This window comes from Hydractinia symbiolongicarpus, chromosome 10, assembly GCF_029227915.1.
Source record: "Hydractinia symbiolongicarpus strain clone_291-10 chromosome 10, HSymV2.1, whole genome shotgun sequence".
In the NCBI taxonomy this organism is placed as follows: domain Eukaryota; kingdom Metazoa; phylum Cnidaria; class Hydrozoa; order Anthoathecata; family Hydractiniidae; genus Hydractinia; species Hydractinia symbiolongicarpus.
In genome coordinates this window covers 14,731,246-14,752,622 of record NC_079884.1, presented here as the reverse complement: position 1 = coordinate 14,752,622, position 21,377 = coordinate 14,731,246, and the positions used below count along the sequence as shown (strand labels likewise).

Here is a 21,377-nt window from a genome sequence, read left to right as displayed (position 1 = left end):
TTAATAATGCATAATTACATGGGCGAATAGGATTATCCATATGTTTACCTGGTGGTGAAAAAAAGTTTAAGGAGAAAGAATACAAATGGCAGCTAATGGGGTTCATTTTTGTGAATTAAATTTTTAAAAAAATAAACTTCGTGTTTTTTTCTAGGTGAATTTTCTAACAGAAACTTTAGCCATTTTGCAATCTAAAATCAGCAATTTGGATGATCCTGACATTTCAGTCAAAGCAAGGTATTATTTTATGCAGTTCTTTGCACAAATATAAAAAGATATATTAAAGTAAAGTAGAACTTAGTTACATTGTGTTACGTATATTAGGTAAAACTATGGCTGATTTTAACTCATGTTTTTTCCATTAAGTATGATTGCTTCTAAGCATGTTTTATCATACTGCTCGATTGGCATATTCAATTTTCTAAAGGTAAATTGCCTTCAGAAAATTATTCTTAGTGAGAAATTTTTCGAAAATAAAATTATGATTGCTAAACTTGAAATTCAGACATATATTATGTGTAGTTCTAAGTAAATTAAATTTTGCAAATTGCAAGTTTTCCAATAACTTTCGCAAAATCAACAAAAACTCATGAAATTCGTGGAAATTAATTGCTGTGGAAATTAATTCCTGTAAGGTAACCCTTAATGTTAATGTTATTAGGTCCTTAAATTGTAATATAATAATATGAATGTTTGTACCAAAAGTTATATAGGCCATTTTGGACCAAATGTAGTGTCTAAATAAAACCCTTGGTAATTGTCATTTTCTTATTTTTAAAGAACTGCTTAATTCTGATATAATTATTTTTATGTGCATTATGCCCAACTTTCACAAATGCAACATGTAGCCCAAATACTGGCTCTAACGTTTATTCATGTATCAAACGATGTACAGAGCCTTTTAATTTACGTACAGAAAGCGAAAAACATTTACACATTAAGAAAAGCATCTAACTTTCCTTTTATTTACATATAATAAAGTCAAAATAAATTTCTTTAAACTGAAATTAAACTAAAATAAAAAATCTCATCGTTTTTTCTCTCATCAATTTATTTAATACATACCCAAGGACTTGATTAAAATTGGTTCAAGCAACTGTTACACCGAATTGCTATTTTGTCATATTTTGATTTGGGTAAGCTATAAATAATGTTTTCTTTTGAGATAATACCTACATTGCATATAGTTATAACATGTCTTCCATAGTTCAACATCATTCCAAGTGTGTAAACATGCAGAACGTTTATTTCATTGTTTAGATTTATTAAAACATGTTAAGTTTTAAATCTTGTTATCTCAAAAACATTTTTTGGTCGATACACTTCTTCATTTTAGGCTAAAAGGTACAAAGATTTACGAATGTTGAGACAAAATTTAAATAATAATCTTCCTGACATGCTGAGCTTTCCAATAGTGTCTGCTTTTTTCTTAAATATGCATTGCATATATAAATTATCACAGTGTAAATGTAAACACGAAGAAGCATAAAAAGCAACTTTAGAACTTAACTATTAAAAGGGAAACAGACATCGTCAAGTGAAGTAGATTTAAATGGTTTGATTTTTATGTGATAAGTTTTAAATGTTTGTACCATTTAGCCTCGATTTGAAAAAGTTTTCAATATTTTTTTAAGTTTTCCCAATTTATTATTGACGAAAATAATCACTATTCAATAATAATTCTTTTTGCTTTCAGAAAAAAATACTTTACATAATTTCTTTTACAGTTTAAATATTAAGCGTACTCTCAACGTTTCATGTACCCTTAAGTTTTTTCTTTTTTGTGAAATGTGTTTTATATATCTTTTTTTATAGATGTGCAATTATAAGTAAACTCCTTGTTTTGCTTCATGTATCGTTTGCTAAAATTGAAATTAATTCAGACCATGGGAATTTTTATTCGTGTTTTACTGCAACAATATTAGAAGCCACAAAATCGCTAAACTTTCTTGATGGAGATGAATCATGTGTGTCAAAAATTAAAAATTTGGAAAAGCAGATTAAAGAAAACATACCATTGGTTTGTGCAGCTCTAAGAAAGAATGTTGAAAAATCAATGGCTTTTTATTCTTACAAAGCTACGGAAATTAAAAATGTGTTAAAGGTTTGTGTTAAAATTAGTTAATTTGAGGATGCAGTATTAGTTTATAATACGTCTTTCGTATAATTGTCAGAAAACTGTTTTTTTCTCAGAAAAAAAAAATAAATAAAGCATTATAAAAGTTTGTTTTTAAATGAAATGCGGCTTACTATTCTGATAATAGAATGTAAAAGTTTGAAAATGTTCTACAGATGTTTGATATTTTGTGAAATTTTAAGTGGTGCTGATGAAATGCATGAATCAAACCTTGCGGCCTAATATTCTGATGAATAAAAATTGACACATTTCTAGCTAAAGGGGAACTCTAGTAAAAAAATTTTAATAAGACAACACATGAGTATATCAAAATTAAATGGTTTTTTATTTATACCTTTACCGCATCTAGAAACATCTTAAATTTCAAATAATTTTCAAGGTTGCGTAAAGCCGAGAAGACTAGGTCCCAATAAATAAGCATATGTCATATTGTGCAGAAAGTCTGTAAGCTCAGCAGCTCGCCTTCTAAAAGTTTTGTTTACTTACTGTTTGCATTGTTCATTGTTAAGATGTCTTGTAATAATGACGAAGATTGTAACTTAGAAAGCTTAAAATACGATAATTCTCTTCGTGAAAAAGACAAAGCTACAGCCAGACGACTTTGAACCTCTTGTGTCTCATGAGGGAGAAATTAATAACGATGTAGAAAGTGACGAGGTGTCTTTGACTTACGCAAAGCCACGTTCTTAGCGAAATTTTTCCTTTTTAAAAAAATAAAAAATATATTTAATTGCTTTTTTTTTACATTCTTTTCGTCAAAAAATTTATCATTTGCTTCAGTAAAAAAACTTTCTTACTTTACAAGCCAATTTTTTTTATTTCACACTTCAGCAATATCTTTCCTCTGCACTTGCTTTTTTCACACAAATGCAAACAAATTTTATTTAATGTTGAAATATTAATATGGAGAACCATTGAAATGCGTGATCGAAAGATCGAATAATGTTCGTGGCGTGATAAGTTGGTAAAACGGGGGTATTAATTAATCTACATTGTTGTCAATTTTATCAATGGTAGCAGAGCTTAATCACCATGTCGGTAAAGATCAAACCTCCAGAGTTCAAATAAAAAAATTATGCGCGTTATCATGTAGAGCTAGAAGCTTGGCGTGAAATTACAGACTTGTCGAAGTCGAAACAAAGTATCAGATTGCCTTGTTGTTACCTGAAGATAGTGAACAGGGTACAGGCACTTTATATGAACAAGCACAAGCATCTTTGAAAAAGTTTCAAGGGGATCAAGTCAAAGCTGACAGAAAAGGAACTGTCATTCAGTTAAGAGCTGCATACGAAGATGCTTTACTAGCTGCTGGGTTTGTTATGCTAGTGATAGCTATGGAAGAAGAACTGGTCAATACTTTCCCCAAGGAAGCAGAGGAAGAGGAAGAGTACAAGGACGAGGAAATTCATTTGGCAACCATAGCAGAAAAACAACGGAAAGAGCAATGAATCCAAAAAATGCAGCAGGTAAAGTTCTAACCTGCATATCATGTGGATCGTATCAACATTTAATTGCTAATTGTCCACACAGTTGGGAAAACTTGACCAAAGCAGCTGTAGAGAATGAATGTCTTTTCACCGGAGGTATTAAACAAGAAGTGCAACTGCTTGGTGATGAAGCTGTTAAATGTGTTGTGTTGATAGTGCATGTTTAAGCACCGTTTGTGGAGAAATATGGCTTGATGACTACATCTAATCCCTAAATAAAAGTGAAAAACTTTGTCTGCAGAGACAACACAGTGATCGAATGTTTAGATTTGGAGATAAAGAAATTTTGAAATCACAAGGAGATTTTGATATTCCTGCAACTCTTGCTGGTATGAAGATAACCATTCATACCGATGTTGTTACTTCTGATATCCCGTTATTGCTATCTTTGAAAGCAATGAAAAAGGCGAAAATCAAATTGAGTCTTGAGAATGATTCTGCTGAGATCTTTGGGAAAATCGTTGTTTTAAACCATACCAGTTCTGGTCACTATTGCCTACCAATAAATGGTTCAGAATTTTCAGTGAATTAAATATTTTTGGTGCAGTTATCCAATTTAGATGATAAACATTTGTATCAGAAGTTGCTGAAGCTCCATCATCAATTTGCTCATCCACCAAGAATGAAATTAGTTTCATTATTGAAGGATGTCCAGATTTGGAGAAGCGAATATATGGATGTGCTCAAAATGATAGAAGAAAAGTACGAATTATGCAAAACACACAAAAAACTCCACCTCAACCTGCTGTTTGCTTGCCAATGGCAGCTGAATTTAATGAAAAAGTAGCAATGGACCTCAAGAGTTGGATCCTACATATCATTGATATGTGGTCTAGGTTGTCAGTTTCGAAGTTTATGCCAAGAAAAAGCCTAGTGATGTCATTGATACTATAATGCTTCATTGGGTTGGTGCAGGGTATGGAGTAAGGCAATCCATGCTGACAGATAAAAAGCTCAAACTACTTTTAAGTCCTTAAGTTTAAGTGTATATAATAGATAGTGGGCTTCATCCTCTGATTGGCGTCAATCTACATTGTTGTTAATTTTATCATTAATATTGTATAAATAAAAATCACTCTTATCATTATTGTAGGTCACGCGTTAAAGAAGCTACTGATTTTCAAGTGGTTGTTTTAACAAAGCTGTTTTAGAAACTGCGTTATCCGCATTGCATTCAGCCTAAACAGTAACAAAGATTAAAAGTAGCGCCAATGAAAAGATGTTAAGAAAATGGGCACCCCCTGAAAAAATGCAACAGGTCCTTCCATCAAAAAAGCTTCTTTTTTGAAAAACAAAGAATAGAAACTGATGGGGGCTACGAATTTATCGGTGTTTGTATTGGAGATTGGTATAATTTTCTGCTATTTAATATAAAAATGTACAAAACATTATTTGGTTGTGTTGTGTGGATTCTGTGAAAACTAACTTTTTTACGCTTCTCTGATCGATTGGTACATCCAAACGCAGAACAACTAACCATTTTTTAAAGATTTAAAGGTAACGTACATACAAAAACAAGCAATTTAAATATAAATTATAAGTTTAACATTAATGTTCACTGCGCTTGCTCAAACTTTCTGCACGATGTGACGTCATTATTTATAATCGGGCCCAGTCATAAATGAACTCGTGCCTGTCCGTTTTTTAAGAGAAAAAATTGATATGCGAAAAATATGCGAAGGCTAGTACAACAATTTTAAATAAGGAAAACAAGTAAAGTAAGATTTTTTTGATTTCTGATGCTTTTCTGAGTACGTATAAAAGAAAAAAGAAAAAAGTGATTTGTACTGCAGTTCCCCTTTTAAGATAATGGATTGTAAAAGTTAATGTTTTAACAGTGCTTATAAAATTAGTGCGTAAAAAAAATTGTGTACCAAATGAAAATGTAAAACTTTTTTAATTTTTAAAATAATCTAGGTAATGGACACCTTAATCAAAATGTTTTCTCACTGGGAAAGTAAGAGTGATTGTCAGCTTATCCAAATACTTCATGATCAGCTAGCTAAAATGGTGAGTTATTTAGAAAAAATATAAATATATTTTGATGTGATATCAGTTTGTCTTGCTGTTGATAAGCAGAAAAAAATCGCCAAACTTTTGCAACTATGTGTTTATTATAAACCTGTTATAATAAAGTGTTAAAAAATATTTGCAATGACTATTTACATTAAGTATTTTAATGTGATAACAGTTATAATAAACACAATCAAAGCAGTAGAAAGATTGCATATCTATAGCTAATCAAATTACTCCTTTTTAATCATGTCGCTTGTTAACGTTAGGGAATAAGAAGAATTTGTTTTGCCTAAAAATATGTAAATTTTCTTCTTTAAATGTTGAATCCTCTTACTATTGTTTTGAATGTGATTTGTAAAAGTAGAAATACATAAGCAATACATACAAAAGTTAATTCATACAAAATCTCATTTTGCTTTTCAACAATGTACCATAATGATCAATCCAAGTGGCTCGTTTATGTTTTACTTGTTCTCACTCATAGCATGACTGTTCCAAATTTGTTGTTCATGTGTTCTTTAACCTTGATGTGGTCAGTTATGGTGCCAATTTTAAAGATGTACTGGAAGAAAAGTTTAGGAAGTCCTTGGACAATCTATTTGAGGTGAGGAGATTTGTTTGCAAATCCGGAAAAGTGTAGAAATTTAAAATGTGTAGTTAAAATCACAAAAAATATCTCAAGCCTTAAAGAATTAGGAATCTTTTTATATTGATTAATATAAAAACTATAGCCAACAACAACTATTAAAATTTAGCAATAATTAATTAAATATGTTTATGTGACCAGGTAAGAGAGTATATTATGTTGCAGAAGAATGAACGACAAAAACTACAAATATGTTTTTGTAAAGCTACAAAATATGTTTTTTGTAATAAAAACATTCTAGAATATAATGAAAACAACATGCATAAAGATTTTTCATTTTCACATTTTGTTAAGTCAAATCTCGTTCCACAAAACAGGTCCAATTCGCTATTTCTGTCAGAATTATTGAACCAAAGCTAACCTGGTTCATATAATTTCTTGATTTGTGACATTACACAGCATTTGTGCAACAAGCAGAAAATCTTTAACCATCACCATGATAGTTTAAGGTTTTCTGACATATTTGAAAATTGATTTAATATTCTTAACCCACCCCATAGATGGGGAAAAAATATGGGACCAATAAATTTTTTCTTACGTCAGCACAATTTTTCTGTAGCATCAATAGAAGCTTGAAATTTTTTCAATTACCCTATTAAAACCCCACTTTATTCGAAGTTCTCAACCACAAGCAGTTGAGAACGCTGTATATATGAAAGTAACATGCACCCTGAAGTTGTTAAAATTCACTTGTATTCAAAGCAGAGTTAGGATTTAGGTGTTTTGGTTAGATCCAAATGATGCTGATGCTGATGTCAGCATGCCCCAATTCCCTGAATTATAAGACCTAGGTTGTGGAGCAGATTGTTTGATTATGCAAACATTGTGGAAAGTGCAGCTAACACGTTTTCGACATGTTAATCTGGCCTACACTAAGTAAAACATTTGTGCCGAGTGATGCTGTTTGGCCTTTTCCACAGATATTATGTAGAATGTAGCACTGTTATTGCTTTCTTTAATTGTAATTTTGACGATTACTTATTTTCTTTCCAGATTTTATGTTGTTATCACCATAATATTTTTCAGCATAACCAATATGGCAAGTGGTTGAACCCATTATCACTGAATAAAGAAGCTTACAAATATTTGTATGAAAAATTTGAAAAGGAATGGAAGAAAAATGTTACTCCAGAAGAAAAATTACATCATTGTTTATCATGGGTTTATATGAAAAATATGTTGCAGTTATTTAGTATGTTTGTTGTTGTTTTCAAATAGCCTTTTTTGTATGACATGTTATTGTTCTCTTCTATAATAATAGGAAATTGTGTCTTTTAAGTTTAAAACTAAATAACTTGGAAATGGTTGTAAATAACAGACGTCATCATGGGTAACTAAGGAACACCTGGGAACAAAATACCAATTTTCTAAAGCTAGTTCAACGCCCCCTTTTTACGGAACAAGGAGGTTGATGACGTCATCAAAAAACCTTTAAATCCTAATATCTTAGTCAATGTTTGTCAAAACTACATGATCCTATGCATTTTTTTGATAAACGTTTCAAGCTTCAAATCAACTCCCCATATCCAAATAAGATATGGAGAGTTGATTTTTTTTTTAAAACAGTCCTTTGATAGCCAAATTCAATCCTTCGTTAATTATACAACATATTTTTAAGAAATCAAATTAATATTTATGCAGGGTTAGGGTGGGAGGGGGCTAGGTGCCAAGGGGGACAAAAATGCCACACCCCGTAACTTCCCTTGCGTTGAGTTTTAGGTCATACAACTTGATACGAATGATGTCTGTCACATGGCAATTAAAAATTATACCCTGAATGAATTTTCAAAGATGCATTGTCTTGCATATATATTTAGTGACATTTGATTAAAAATAGTCAAATTATATCATTCTTCGACACATTAATTGATATTAGCCATTTACACCAAAAGTCCACAAAAGTTTATATGGTTAATGAGATATAACAATTATTTTGTGCATTTTTGATTCCAAAGATGGGTGTGTTTTTAAAGAGGCATAAATTTTTTGAACTATTCATAATGCACTAAATGCAAATAATTAACTTTCAGGAAGAAAGTCACTATTTTCTCAAGAAATTCGAAAAATAGGATGTAAAGCTTTTGTGCTGGAAACCAATGGAAATGGAAGAATAATTAAAGAAAAAACTTTGCGAATATTGCTTTATCTTCACAATCACGTTGGGTAAAGCTGGTCATGTTTAGACTCTGAAGCTGATATTTATTCTGACACTTTAATCACCCCAAAAGTTGTAACTTCTGTTTAATTGTTCTAGCTTATTCATCCCTGCTAATGTGAATTTGGCGTTGTTGAACTTAATCTCCTGAATGTGAGTCAGTAACAATGAGAATTTGATGTTTATCATACTTTCTTGGGATACTTTGACTGCTACATCATCACAACTTCATTTCTTTTGACTGTTTGTCTCTTTCCTTTACCGTAGCTGCCTACCACTTTCTTTGTGTTTAGATTTGTTCTTTTGAACATCTTTTTTATACCAATTCTCCTTGGTGACCTCTATGATTTCCTGTGTTGAACTCTTTTCACTGTTTAGAAACGTTTCGATGGCTTCTGCAGATAACCAAAAAGGTTTGTCAAAATAAAAGTTGGGGTATAAATTTAAAGAAGATTTGTGATCTTGATTTATTGGACACCTTTTATCTCCTCTTCATATACTAATAAATAATTGCACGAGTCAGTGGATCTTTTTAACATGTCTTTTTAAATAGGAGTGTTATAATTTCATGAATGTTTATGTTTCACATAAGTTTTTAATTTCTTAACACAAAATTTTGTCATTTTAATCTTTATAGATGAAACATAAGCAATTCTTTCAGGCGTTCCTTCTATTTCAAAATCTTATTCAAGATCAATGTCAGCTAATTCTCTTGCTGGATTAATTGTATCATTGTTTTTCCTTTCTCCAGTAACAAATCTTCTAAATGAAAACGTTTATTAAGTTTATATCTAATAAACGTTATTAGGTATGAAATTGCCAAGCTGATGACGCCTAAACTCAACAGCTTCATTACAGACAAAACTGAGAAGCATCGTTGTTTTTATCTTTGCTTTTAATTTTTGTGGCACCTTTGATTTAATTTCACATGATTTTCAGATATAATGGCAATAATGCATCGCACAGAGGCTGGCATTGCTTTGATTTTTTTGCATTCATTGTTAATTTACTGCCTTTTCCCACCACACTATCATCTAAACTGCAAATATCTTTTTTCTGTGTCCCCAATTTAGCATTTTCTTTATTACCTGCCATGATTTGATCACTTCTAGCATTTTTATATATATTTTACCCTTTACATTATCGCACCTTACTCTGGCACTTAGCTCCACCCTTAAAACTGAGAAATTTTCATTTATCAAACTCTGTAAATACATCTCGCTCACTATCGCAAAGCATCAGATGGAAAATCTAAATTAAATCTTGCCAAGTGCATCGAGATGCTCTTGTGTGTAATAAAATTAAAAAAATAATAATAATTTAATTTCAGTAAATCTAACTCAGATCAACCCAAGTTGGTTAAATCAAGTAGGCACTAGGTTTACTTTAGGCAAAATTATCCAACGTTGAACCAAGTTTTAAGTCAACACAAATTGCTTGAAGCAGCCACTTCTTTTAACCTGTGTGAAATAAACAAAAGTTGTGCGACTATGAACCAACTACCAAATCAACTTATATTGTATCTCTACCAATTAACCCATTCATTACTTTGTGTATCTGTTGTTTGTTTCTCCCATATCATACTAAAACATTGGTTCTTTCCACAAGTCCTTAAACCCATGGAGATCTTGCTTTTCCATTTACTAAGTAGCATTAATCAGACCACTCGTTTACAACTTTCTTATAACTTTATTAAGAATTCTCTTCCATACTCTGTGGCAATCCAAATTAACTAAAAACTCACCAAATTCAGGATGACCTTGGATTTTATTTCTTTGTACAAAGGGAAAAGAGTGTTTATTTGTAAAAGTGGTCAATTACACGATTGATCCATTTGTACTTTCCATCAGTAGCATAAGTCATATCTATTAAATCAACCTGGTATAAAAAGTTCTCTTAGAGTCTACAAGTTCGCAAATTTCAGTAAAATATCAAATAGTACTTACCTGCATCCTCTCTAAAAATCTTTTTATATTATATTATGGGCTGAAGAGGAGCAACCACTGTTTGACAATGCCTTAACAGGCAGGGTTTGTACTACTGTACAACTTTTATAACCCCAGAGCGTGAGAGGTTGAATACTCTTGTTTAAGCTAGCTAGAAGTAAAAAAATTTACCCTGTTAAAAGTGTTTATATATCTTGAGTGCTTTGTTTGTGTATAGTGGATGCAATGTTTCAGATCGAATATATCTTCTTTCGCAACAACACATTTGAAATACTCAATATCAACAAAATAGAAATAAAAAAAACAAAAAAATTACCTTCACCTTAACAATATCTCTTTTCTTTGACTCATCCAGCAAACAATAAACCAAAGTGAAAGCGTCCTTTTTATCCTTTTTTCTTAGATTTAATACTTTAATGAGATAAATTTTCGCGGGGATTAAATTTCACGGATTTGAGTACTATCCGCGAAAATATGTCCCTTCAAAAATTCGGAAACAGGCCATCCGCGAAAATTTGTCCCCTGCGAAAATTTTGAAAAATTGCTCGATCCGTGAAATTTTAAATTTTTGTTTTTCCTTGTTTTCAAAGTCTCTGAGGCTTCTTTTTTTGTAGGCCTAATTTTTTAACCGAGCACTGAAGATAAAAAGATAAGAGAAAACTGACAAAGGTTTCGAATCAGTTGACCCTTTCAAGGATATCGATCCTTTGCTCTCAGCTTCTAATGCAGATGATCAACTGAATTTGAGTTCTTTTTCCAGCCTTACGGATGAACAATTGAAATTTCCTTACATCCCCCACAAAGTGAAATAGTAGTAGTGGATGTAATGGATGAAGAATCAGCTTCTTGGAATTCAAATGTTTAGTTTTTTATCTAGTTGTGTTTATTCTACCCATAGTTGATATGTTCTACCTGACATTATAGTTGTGGTGAAGGAGCTTTGAATTAAAATGCAAAACATTTTGTCTCGGTCGGTGTAGAAATGACAGGTGTAACGAGGGTCGATGAGACAGTGCCATTCGGCCCCGAACCGTTTTGACAACTTATTTTTTCAAAAATTGCTATTATGACCTCATCCGCGAAATTAAGTACCAGTGAAAAATTTAAAACATCCCTCATCTGCGAAAATAAGTCCCCGCGAAATGCTAAAATTTCGTGGAAGAGCTCAACTGCAAAATTTAATCCCCGCGAAAATTTATCCCATTAAAGTAGTATATTGCCATTACTGCATTTCCTTTTTGATTGTAAAAAATTTTTAATACTAGTAAGTCAGAAATTGTGACAACACTAGAAATAAATAACCTTTATCTAAAAGTAAAATCACTTATTTTTAATTGGTTGTGGTTAGTTTTTGTAAATTGTAGTTCTTTATTTAGTAATTATAGAAACAGTTAAGTAGGTTTCCTATTCTCCCTTTTTTTGTTTTTTAGTTAATTGGAAAGGTGACGACCAATTAGGAATAATTATTGAGGATGTACGAAGCACTCTGAATTGGTTGGTTGACCATTTGATACATTTCACATTGCCTATGAAAATGTTACCGGTAGTAAAGAGTAAAGAAGAAATATTTTGCCACTTGCTTGATATAATTTATCCAGAGGATGAAAATGGCAAAATTGAAAATATCAATGAAACTTTTAAGAGGTGGCAAGACCAAGTAGGCTTCTTTAACCGTACAAAGGCAGACATGCTTTACTATCTGGAATTATGTGGGAGTATATCAGATAAAATAAGTAAGTAACAAAAGGTCGTAATTTGTAAACAACAATTCAGAAATCCTTTAATAATTTCTGTTTATGCTTCTGGTATCTTTAGTTGATCTGCTTTTAGACATAAAAACTATTGACTTATAGTAGATGTATCATGATTTCAAACTTTCATGTTACCCATAGCTTATTTGATAACATTTTAAATACTTTATAAATATAAAAAAAAATAATCACCTAAAATTTGAAAACAATTAGATGCAATGATCTCGATTGTTAAATTTTTGGACGGTAGTTTTTAGACAAATAGTTTGCATTTGTCACTAAATTTTAGACCAGGTATATTTTGCATCATTTGAAAAAACAAGGAACATTATGTGAAATAAATATTAGAAAATATGAGTAGGAAAATGGTCTTTCATATTCGTTAAGACCAGCTGGTCTTAATGCCAATTTTACTAGCAAGACAATATGTCAAACAAAGGGGCAATATGCTCTCGTTTGCAGACATCTTTTTTGCAATTTGTTTTCAAGATCCTATTTGCAAACTTTAATGCCAGAAACTTTCTTATGAATACAAATACTTTTCTCAGAGTAGTACATTATTTAACATAAGATTTCCTTGAAAGGACTACAAAACGACTGTTGATTTTTAACTTTAGTGACATGAAAGATAAGTTAATGCAGTAAAAAGCGTAATAAGCAGCACATGAAATTAAATATTGTTTATACCCTGTAGATATTTGGTATCTATAATTTAAATGTTAAACACTAAGTGTTTGCTTGCTTTTAAAGCCATCCTTCTGTAAGAAAGACTTTTAAACTTCTTTGACGTAGCTAGCTAGCTATATTCTTCAAACTTTTTGTAAAAACATACACATAAGCCAATGAAGACAGCGATTACTATAAAATCTTATAAAATTAGGGTACTCATCTCACTTTCTTTCTAGTAAAAAGTATATTTTGCAGACTGCAGTTTATTTTACAGCCAAACAGTTAACATGTGTTTACTTTTAGAATATAGCAATTTAAAATAGTAACTTTCCAGTACAAAAATAATTATTTATCAACAGATTCTCTAGACGCCTACGTTGTTGTAAATTGTATATAATTTCTTGCATGTTGACATTTTTGGGTGGTCTGCTTATTACACGGCATTCTTTAAAATGTGCAAAAATTAGGAGTAATATCAATGATGGAAAGCTTACTTATTTGTACTGACTTGTCTTAAATGCTAATCATAAATATCATAACTTTTCTATCTAGCGAATATCAGCCACTTTGCTTCAAAAGTCAACAATGATGTCAGTGGTTGTCCAGTTAGTGAAATATTCGAGAATGGTTTAGACCAATATTTCACTGTGGATAAAAACTTTTTACGAACAACAGAAAGGATAAATCACTTTCAAATTAAAAGTCTTCATTTATTTCAACAAACTTGGAACCATCATATTGGAACATTACTAAATCAAAGTCCACTTGATCATATGGAAATAATGGATTCAGTACTGGAGCCTACGTTAACTGATTTAAATTCAATGGTGGATGAAATACTAAATGGCACTATTACTGCAAAAAATGTAAAACATCAATTGGTCCACATTGATGTCAATGATTTAAGATCAGAACTGAGTACTTTGATCAATTTCTTCAACCTAAGGCCCACTAATCAAGAATCAATTATTCATAAAATCAAATGTGTTCTTGACATATCGAAGTGCTTAGAAACCACTGAATCTATATTTCATGTATCTAGAGAACTAAAGCTTTCTGGCGATTTTGAAACAGTTCGAAAAATACAAGAACAGGTGATGTATTCCTGTATTACGTGTCATTAGCAGAATCTAAATTAAGTACTCCATTGCTGTTGATATAATTCTTATACATTATTTAAAACTATTTTTCAGGCTCAACCAGAGCATGATATCTGTCTCAATGATATAACTGATGCATTGGTCCAAGATGCAGAAAAAATGCTAAACACAACACCTGAAATGAGAAAAGTTTTTAATGCTATATCAGATAATGTAAAATTCCTTATATGGCTTCGAGAAAATCTGGAAGGTAAGTATAAACTTTTGCTATGGCTAAAACAAGAACTTTAACAATTTTTTTTATATATCTTGAGTACAAAATCTTGAAAATTTCTAAACCCTGACCCATTGTTTACAATGTCTGGAAAAGCAAAAGTACAGTTAAAGTTAAACAAATATGATTTTACAAAATACACATTATTTAAATACTATAAAAAGGTTATTACTGACCTCTTTGTCTAAAAAGATTTGGGTTTATGTATGCTATAATAACCACTTAAGAGAAAGCCAGAATGGTAATATTTGTCATAAATGTAAGTATTGTTATATAGCTTTCATGACACTCCAATATAGGGTTTGAAGACTTTTAAGTTAAGGATACAGTAGACCCTTTTGACACATGTTCAGTATATTCAAAATATCTCCTTAACATGTCCCGTTTTTAAAAACATTTTTATATATTATACAACATTGATAAATCCCCTACGAGTATAAAGAAAATAAATTCGTAAAAGAAAATTCCAAACAAAAAAACGCTCTCCCTTGTTAAAGCTTTGGTAACTCCTCTCCATCAATTTTTTTTCGTTTAAAAATACATCGTTGTATTGCTCTTATTCAGCTCTACAATCTCTTACTACATCTTTTCAAATTATTCGTTCTCAAGTTATAATGCATTTTGTCTAAAATACTACATAAATCCACGAATTTACCTCGTTTGATGAATCATTCGGTGATAAATCGATAATTATTCAAATTTCGAAATAAAAACAAGCATTTGTAGCCAGACGTGTGTAACTGTTTAAGTTCCTCATAAGTTTTATGAGGGTTTAAATTCAGCTAGTATGAAGTCCTCACACAGCACTGCAGCTGATTTGTTTTGGTTAGCTCCTACTGCTGACCTCTTAGAACTGCTGACCTCTTAGAACTGCTGACCACTAGGTTTGCAGTTTTACCATATATATAGGCCATGCTTCTTCATCCCATTCCTCTTCAGTTCTTCTTCTCAATAAGCTACAATACATGTCAAACTGATGTTTTAAAGCTGTGCAAGAGTATACAAGTAAATCTTTACAATCTTTTCCTTGATCACCATAAATTTTATACAGTTCTGGAGGTTTGTTCTGGCTGTGTTGGTAACACCTACTATCTCTCCCCCAAGGACTCCTGTGAAAGGTGATTTTATAGTTTTACCACAGGAAATAGCAGTAGCTCTAGAAAGAGAGAAGCGAACTTCCAGACATGCTGGACTCCGATGTCCATCACAAGATTGCAGGGAAAAGATCTTAACACATACCTTTGGACCCCTTCACGTCACTGTTCTGGCAGACAACTGAACGATGAACAGCAGCTGAGCACAACTGACGAAAGGCCGAAGTCCCAGTCCAAAGGTATCATTTCTTCTTCTTCAGCAACGCGCCCCAACGCTGTGCAACATCCTACTCCGCCACCACCATCACAACAACAGCATCTTCAACAGGAGGACGGGATAAACCACCATCCACCGCCCGATATTGTGTCACTCCGTCGCGAGCTAGCTGCCTTGGAGGCAGAGGAAAGAGCTGTTCAGGGAAGCATGGCTGACGAAGAACACCGCCTACGCTGTCAGATAGCGGAACGCCAAGCTTCCCTGCAGAATCTACGAGCAGCATCTTCTGCCATTCACGTTCCCACCCAATCCGCCATTCCTCCTTCTGCGTCTATTTTGCCAAACCATTTCGAATCAAACGGCCCTGACGTTATGTCCACTTTGATTGGAAGCGCTGGACCCCATAATCCTAGACCTCAACAACAACAACGCGGATTGGCGGCCATTTTTTAGAGAACAAGAGCAGCGAAGCTCTGAGCTGTTTCTTCGATCAACAATGTCTGGAAAAGCAAAAGTACAGTTAAAGTTAAACAAATATGATTTTACAAAATACACATTATTTAAATACTATAAAAAGGTTATTACTGACCTCTTTGTCTAAAAAGATTTGGGTTTATGTATGCTATAATAACCACTTAAGAGAAAGCCAGAATGGTAATATTTGTCATAAATGTAAGTATTGTTATATAGCTTTCATGACACTCCAATATAGGGTTTGAAGACTTTTAAGTTAAGGATACAGTAGACCCTTTTGACACATGTTCAGTATATTCAAAATATCTCCTTAACATGTCCCGTTTTTAAAAACATTTTTATATATTATACAACATTGATAAATCCCCTACGAGTATAAAGAAAATAAATTCGTAAAAGAAAATTCCAAACAAAAAAACGCTCTCCCTTGTTAAAGCTTTGGTAACTCCTCTCCATCAATTTTTTTTCGTTTAAAAATACATCGTTGTATTGCTCTTATTCAGCTCTACAATCTCTTACTACATCTTTTCAAATTATTCGTTCTCAAGTTATAATGCATTTTGTCTAAAATACTACATAAATCCACGAATTTACCTCGTTTGATGAATCATTCGGTGATAAATCGATAATTATTCAAATTTCGAAATAAAAACAAGCATTTGTAGCCAGACGTGTGTAACTGTTTAAGTTCCTCATAAGTTTTATGAGGGTTTAAATTCAGCTAGTATGAAGTCCTCACACAGCACTGCAGCTGATTTGTTTTGGTTAGCTCCTACTGCTGACCTCTTAGAACTGCTGACCTCTTAGAACTGCTGACCACTAGGTTTGCAGTTTTACCATATATATAGGCCATGCTTCTTCATCCCATTCCTCTTCAGTTCTTCTTCTCAATAAGCTACAATACATGTCAAACTGATGTTTTAAAGCTGTGCAAGAGTATACAAGTAAATCTTTACAATCTTTTCCTTGATCACCATAAATTTTATACAGTTCTGGAGGTTTGTTCTGGCTGTGTTGGTAACACCTACTATCTCTCCCCCAAGGACTCCTGTGAAAGGTGATTTTATAGTTTTACCACAGGAAATAGCAGTAGCTCTAGAAAGAGAGAAGCGAACTTCCAGACATGCTGGACTCCGATGTCCATCACAAGATTGCAGGGAAAAGATCTTAACACATACCTTTGGACCCCTTCACGTCACTGTTCTGGCAGACAACTGAACGATGAACAGCAGCTGAGCACAACTGACGAAAGGCCGAAGTCCCAGTCCAAAGGTATCATTTCTTCTTCTTCAGCAACGCGCCCCAACGCTGTGCAACATCCTACTCCGCCACCACCATCACAACAACAGCATCTTCAACAGGAGGACGGGATAAACCACCATCCACCGCCCGATATTGTGTCACTCCGTCGCGAGCTAGCTGCCTTGGAGGCAGAGGAAAGAGCTGTTCAGGGAAGCATGGCTGACGAAGAACACCGCCTACGCTGTCAGATAGCGGAACGCCAAGCTTCCCTGCAGAATCTACGAGCAGCATCTTCTGCCATTCACGTTCCCACCCAATCCGCCATTCCTCCTTCTGCGTCTATTTTGCCAAACCATTTCGAATCAAACGGCCCTGACGTTATGTCCACTTTGATTGGAAGCGCTGGACCCCATAATCCTAGACCTCAACAACAACAACGCGGATTGGCGGCCATTTTTTAGAGAACAAGAGCAGCGAAGCTCTGAGCTGTTTCTTCGATCAACAATGTCTGGAAAAGCAAAAGTACAGTTAAAGTTAAACAAATATGATTTTACAAAATACACATTATTTAAATACTATAAAAAGGTTATTACTGACCTCTTTGTCTAAAAAGATTTGGGTTTATGTATGCTATAATAACCACTTAAGAGAAAGCCAGAATGGTAATATTTGTCATAAATGTAAGTATTGTTATATAGCTTTCATGACACTCCAATATAGGGTTTGAAGACTTTTAAGTTAAGGATACAGTAGACCCTTTTGACACATGTTCAGTATATTCAAAATATCTCCTTAACATGTCCCGTTTTTAAAAACATTTTTATATATTATACAACATTGATAAATCCCCTACGAGTATAAAGAAAATAAATTCGTAAAAGAAAATTCCAAACAAAAAAACGCTCTCCCTTGTTAAAGCTTTGGTAACTCCTCTCCATCAATTTTTTTTCGTTTAAAAATACATCGTTGTATTGCTCTTATTCAGCTCTACAATCTCTTACTACATCTTTTCAAATTATTCGTTCTCAAGTTATAATGCATTTTGTCTAAAATACTACATAAATCCACGAATTTACCTCGTTTGATGAATCATTCGGTGATAAATCGATAATTATTCAAATTTCGAAATAAAAACAAGCATTTGTAGCCAGACGTGTGTAACTGTTTAAGTTCCTCATAAGTTTTATGAGGGTTTAAATTCAGCTAGTATGAAGTCCTCACACAGCACTGCAGCTGATTTGTTTTGGTTAGCTCCTACTGCTGACCTCTTAGAACTGCTGACCTCTTAGAACTGCTGACCACTAGGTTTGCAGTTTTACCATATATATAGGCCATGCTTCTTCATCCCATTCCTCTTCAGTTCTTCTTCTCAATAAGCTACAATACATGTCAAACTGATGTTTTAAAGCTGTGCAAGAGTATACAAGTAAATCTTTACAATCTTTTCCTTGATCACCATAAATTTTATACAGTTCTGGAGGTTTGTTCTGGCTGTGTTGGTAACACCTACTATCTCTCCCCCAAGGACTCCTGTGAAAGGTGATTTTATAGTTTTACCACAGGAAATAGCAGTAGCTCTAGAAAGAGAGAAGCGAACTTCCAGACATGCTGGACTCCGATGTCCATCACAAGATTGCAGGGAAAAGATCTTAACACATACCTTTGGACCCCTTCACGTCACTGTTCTGGCAGACAACTGAACGATGAACAGCAGCTGAGCACAACTGACGAAAGGCCGAAGTCCCAGTCCAAAGGTATCATTTCTTCTTCTTCAGCAACGCGCCCCAACGCTGTGCAACATCCTACTCCGCCACCACCATCACAACAACAGCATCTTCAACAGGAGGACGGGATAAACCACCATCCACCGCCCGATATTGTGTCACTCCGTCGCGAGCTAGCTGCCTTGGAGGCAGAGGAAAGAGCTGTTCAGGGAAGCATGGCTGACGAAGAACACCGCCTACGCTGTCAGATAGCGGAACACCAAGCTTCCCTGCAGAATCTACGAGCAGCATCTTCTGCCATTCACGTTCCCACCCAATCCGCCATTCCTCCTTCTGCGTCTATTTTGCCAAACCATTTCGAATCAAACGGCCCTGACGTTATGTCCACTTTGATTGGAAGCGCTGGACCCCATAATCCTAGACCTCAACAACAACAACGCGGATTGGCGGCCATTTTTTAGAGAACAAGAGCAGCGAAGCTCTGAGCTGTTTCTTCGATCATCCCGAACCTCTGACACAGGCCAAGGTAAGCCACTCTGTATTGTCGATTTCGTGTCTCGTTTACGGCCAGTGGAAGAGGAAAAAGTCATTACATGCAACTCTGGCCATCAAACTAAGCTTGTTTTGTCTGTTGGTGAAAAGAAGCAAAAAATTGAATCTATTTCGGTTGAACAATATTCTATTGCCAATTTACGTATTTTCTACGAATTTCTAACTTGTAATAGGCTGCCCACGTCTGCTGATGTTAGGGACTACCTTTCATATAGTATAAAAATCATGGAGTTGGCTCGTAAATACACCTGTGAGTCTGTATTGAAGTATGATGATGAATATCGGATTCTTCAGCACACTTATGGCTACCCATGGGGTTTTGATAACAGCCACCTCCATGAAGTGATCCTTATGCCTCGTTGGGCTGTACCTGTTTCTGCGTCATAATCTTATGGGCCCTCTTCTTCCGGAGGAGGAGGAATTTCTTCAGCAGGCAAGGGGGGTGTTCCTTTTGGTTCCCACACTACTGAGGGGCAGGAAATTTGCCGTAACTACAATAGACTTAAGGGTTGCACTAAACAGTATTGTCGTTTTGCACACAGGGTCCCAGGCGACAATTGACTATCTCAATTTTCTTCTCCACTAAACATTGATCTATGGACTACTGAGCTGGCTGATGACCCAGATAACAAGTTTCTTTTATCTGGTGTTATCAATGGTTTCCAACTCCTTCCAAAGGATGCAGAACTCAAACCAGCTGAAATGCACAATTATTTTTCTACGGATAACTCACTTGCTTTTGACAAAGTTGAAACCATTATTAAGGAGGAAATTTCTGCAGGTAATTATAAAATTTGGCCATCTAAGCCTGTCATTATACATGCGCTTGGCGCAGTTCCAAAGGCATGCCTCTGGGTCTCGGTGTCAACTCTTACATTGACATTGATAAGCTAAAATTCCAAACACTTGATGATGCTGCTTGTTTGTTGCGTCCTGGCTACTATATGGCTAAGGTTGACTTACGACATGCATACAGATCTGTCCCTGTACACCCTGCTAATTGGTCAGCATTTGGTCTAAAATGGCGCTTTAGAGGTCACAAGCATTTTACTTATTTGGTTGACACTAGACTCCCTTTTGAGGGAAAAAGTGCACCAGGTATCTTCCATCGCCTGACTCAAACAGTCCGCCGGAAGATGGCTAGGAGGGGTTTTCCCCTTGTAGTTGTCTATCTGGATGACTTTCTAGTCATCGGCCGGACAGAAGCTGAATGTAAGTTGGCATTTGACACTTTATGTTCTCTTTTGCTCTCTTTAGGGTTTGAACTTAGTCCTCCTAAGGTAGTTCCTCCATGTCAATGTCTGATTTTTCTCGGTATTTGTCTGAATACAGTGGAACTCACGTTATCCTTGCCTCCTCAGAAGTTACTTGATTTGCAGGAAATTATTTCCTCTTTTTTACATTGCAAAAGGGCCTCCAAAGGCAGCTGCAGCAGTTGGCCGGTCGCTTGAACTGGGCTTGCAAAGTTGTCTATGGAGGTCGAACTTTCCTACGTCGCATTCTTGACCTCATGGGATCCTTACCTAACTCTGCCTCGAAGTGTCGACTGACACTCGAATTCCACAGAGACATGGTGTGGTGGCATGATTTCCTTCAACAATTTAAAGGGAAATGTGATTTTCATGAGAAACGTCCTGTTACTGAACTTCAAACTGATGCATGCATTTCATCAGTCGGTGCATACTTTTTAGGTGACTGGTTCTACTCAAATCTGTTAGTAGACTACCCGTCCCTCAGTACTTTACATATAAATTTTAAAGAGGCACTTTGCGTTGTACTCTCTCCTTTTGGGCTATTTGCCTTGTGGCCTTTTTTGGGTTGTTTCGTAAGGCACATTTACTTCCTCATTCTGATGCCTCGTTTGATCTTAAGCGCCAATTTACTAGGTCAGAC

At 34.3% G+C, this 21,377-nt stretch overlaps 1 protein-coding gene across 8 annotated transcripts in view; it reads left to right on the top strand.

Moving 5' to 3' along the window:
* The window catches only part of LOC130613202 (E3 ubiquitin-protein ligase rnf213-alpha-like), a 108,615-nt gene that overhangs the window by 33,665 nt on the left and 53,573 nt on the right, over positions 1-21,377 (top strand). For all 8 annotated transcript variants that reach the window (XM_057434539.1, XM_057434536.1, XM_057434538.1 and 5 more), the window contains 8 exons: positions 155-237; positions 1,816-2,104; positions 5,542-5,634; positions 6,125-6,244; positions 7,313-7,478; positions 11,818-12,120; positions 13,360-13,901; positions 14,001-14,157. In XM_057434539.1, coding sequence (XP_057290522.1) covers positions 155-237; positions 1,816-2,104; positions 5,542-5,634; positions 6,125-6,244; positions 7,313-7,478; positions 11,818-12,120; positions 13,360-13,901; positions 14,001-14,157 — 1,753 coding nt within the window. The remainder of the gene's footprint in view (positions 1-154; positions 238-1,815; positions 2,105-5,541; positions 5,635-6,124; positions 6,245-7,312; positions 7,479-11,817; positions 12,121-13,359; positions 13,902-14,000; positions 14,158-21,377) is intronic.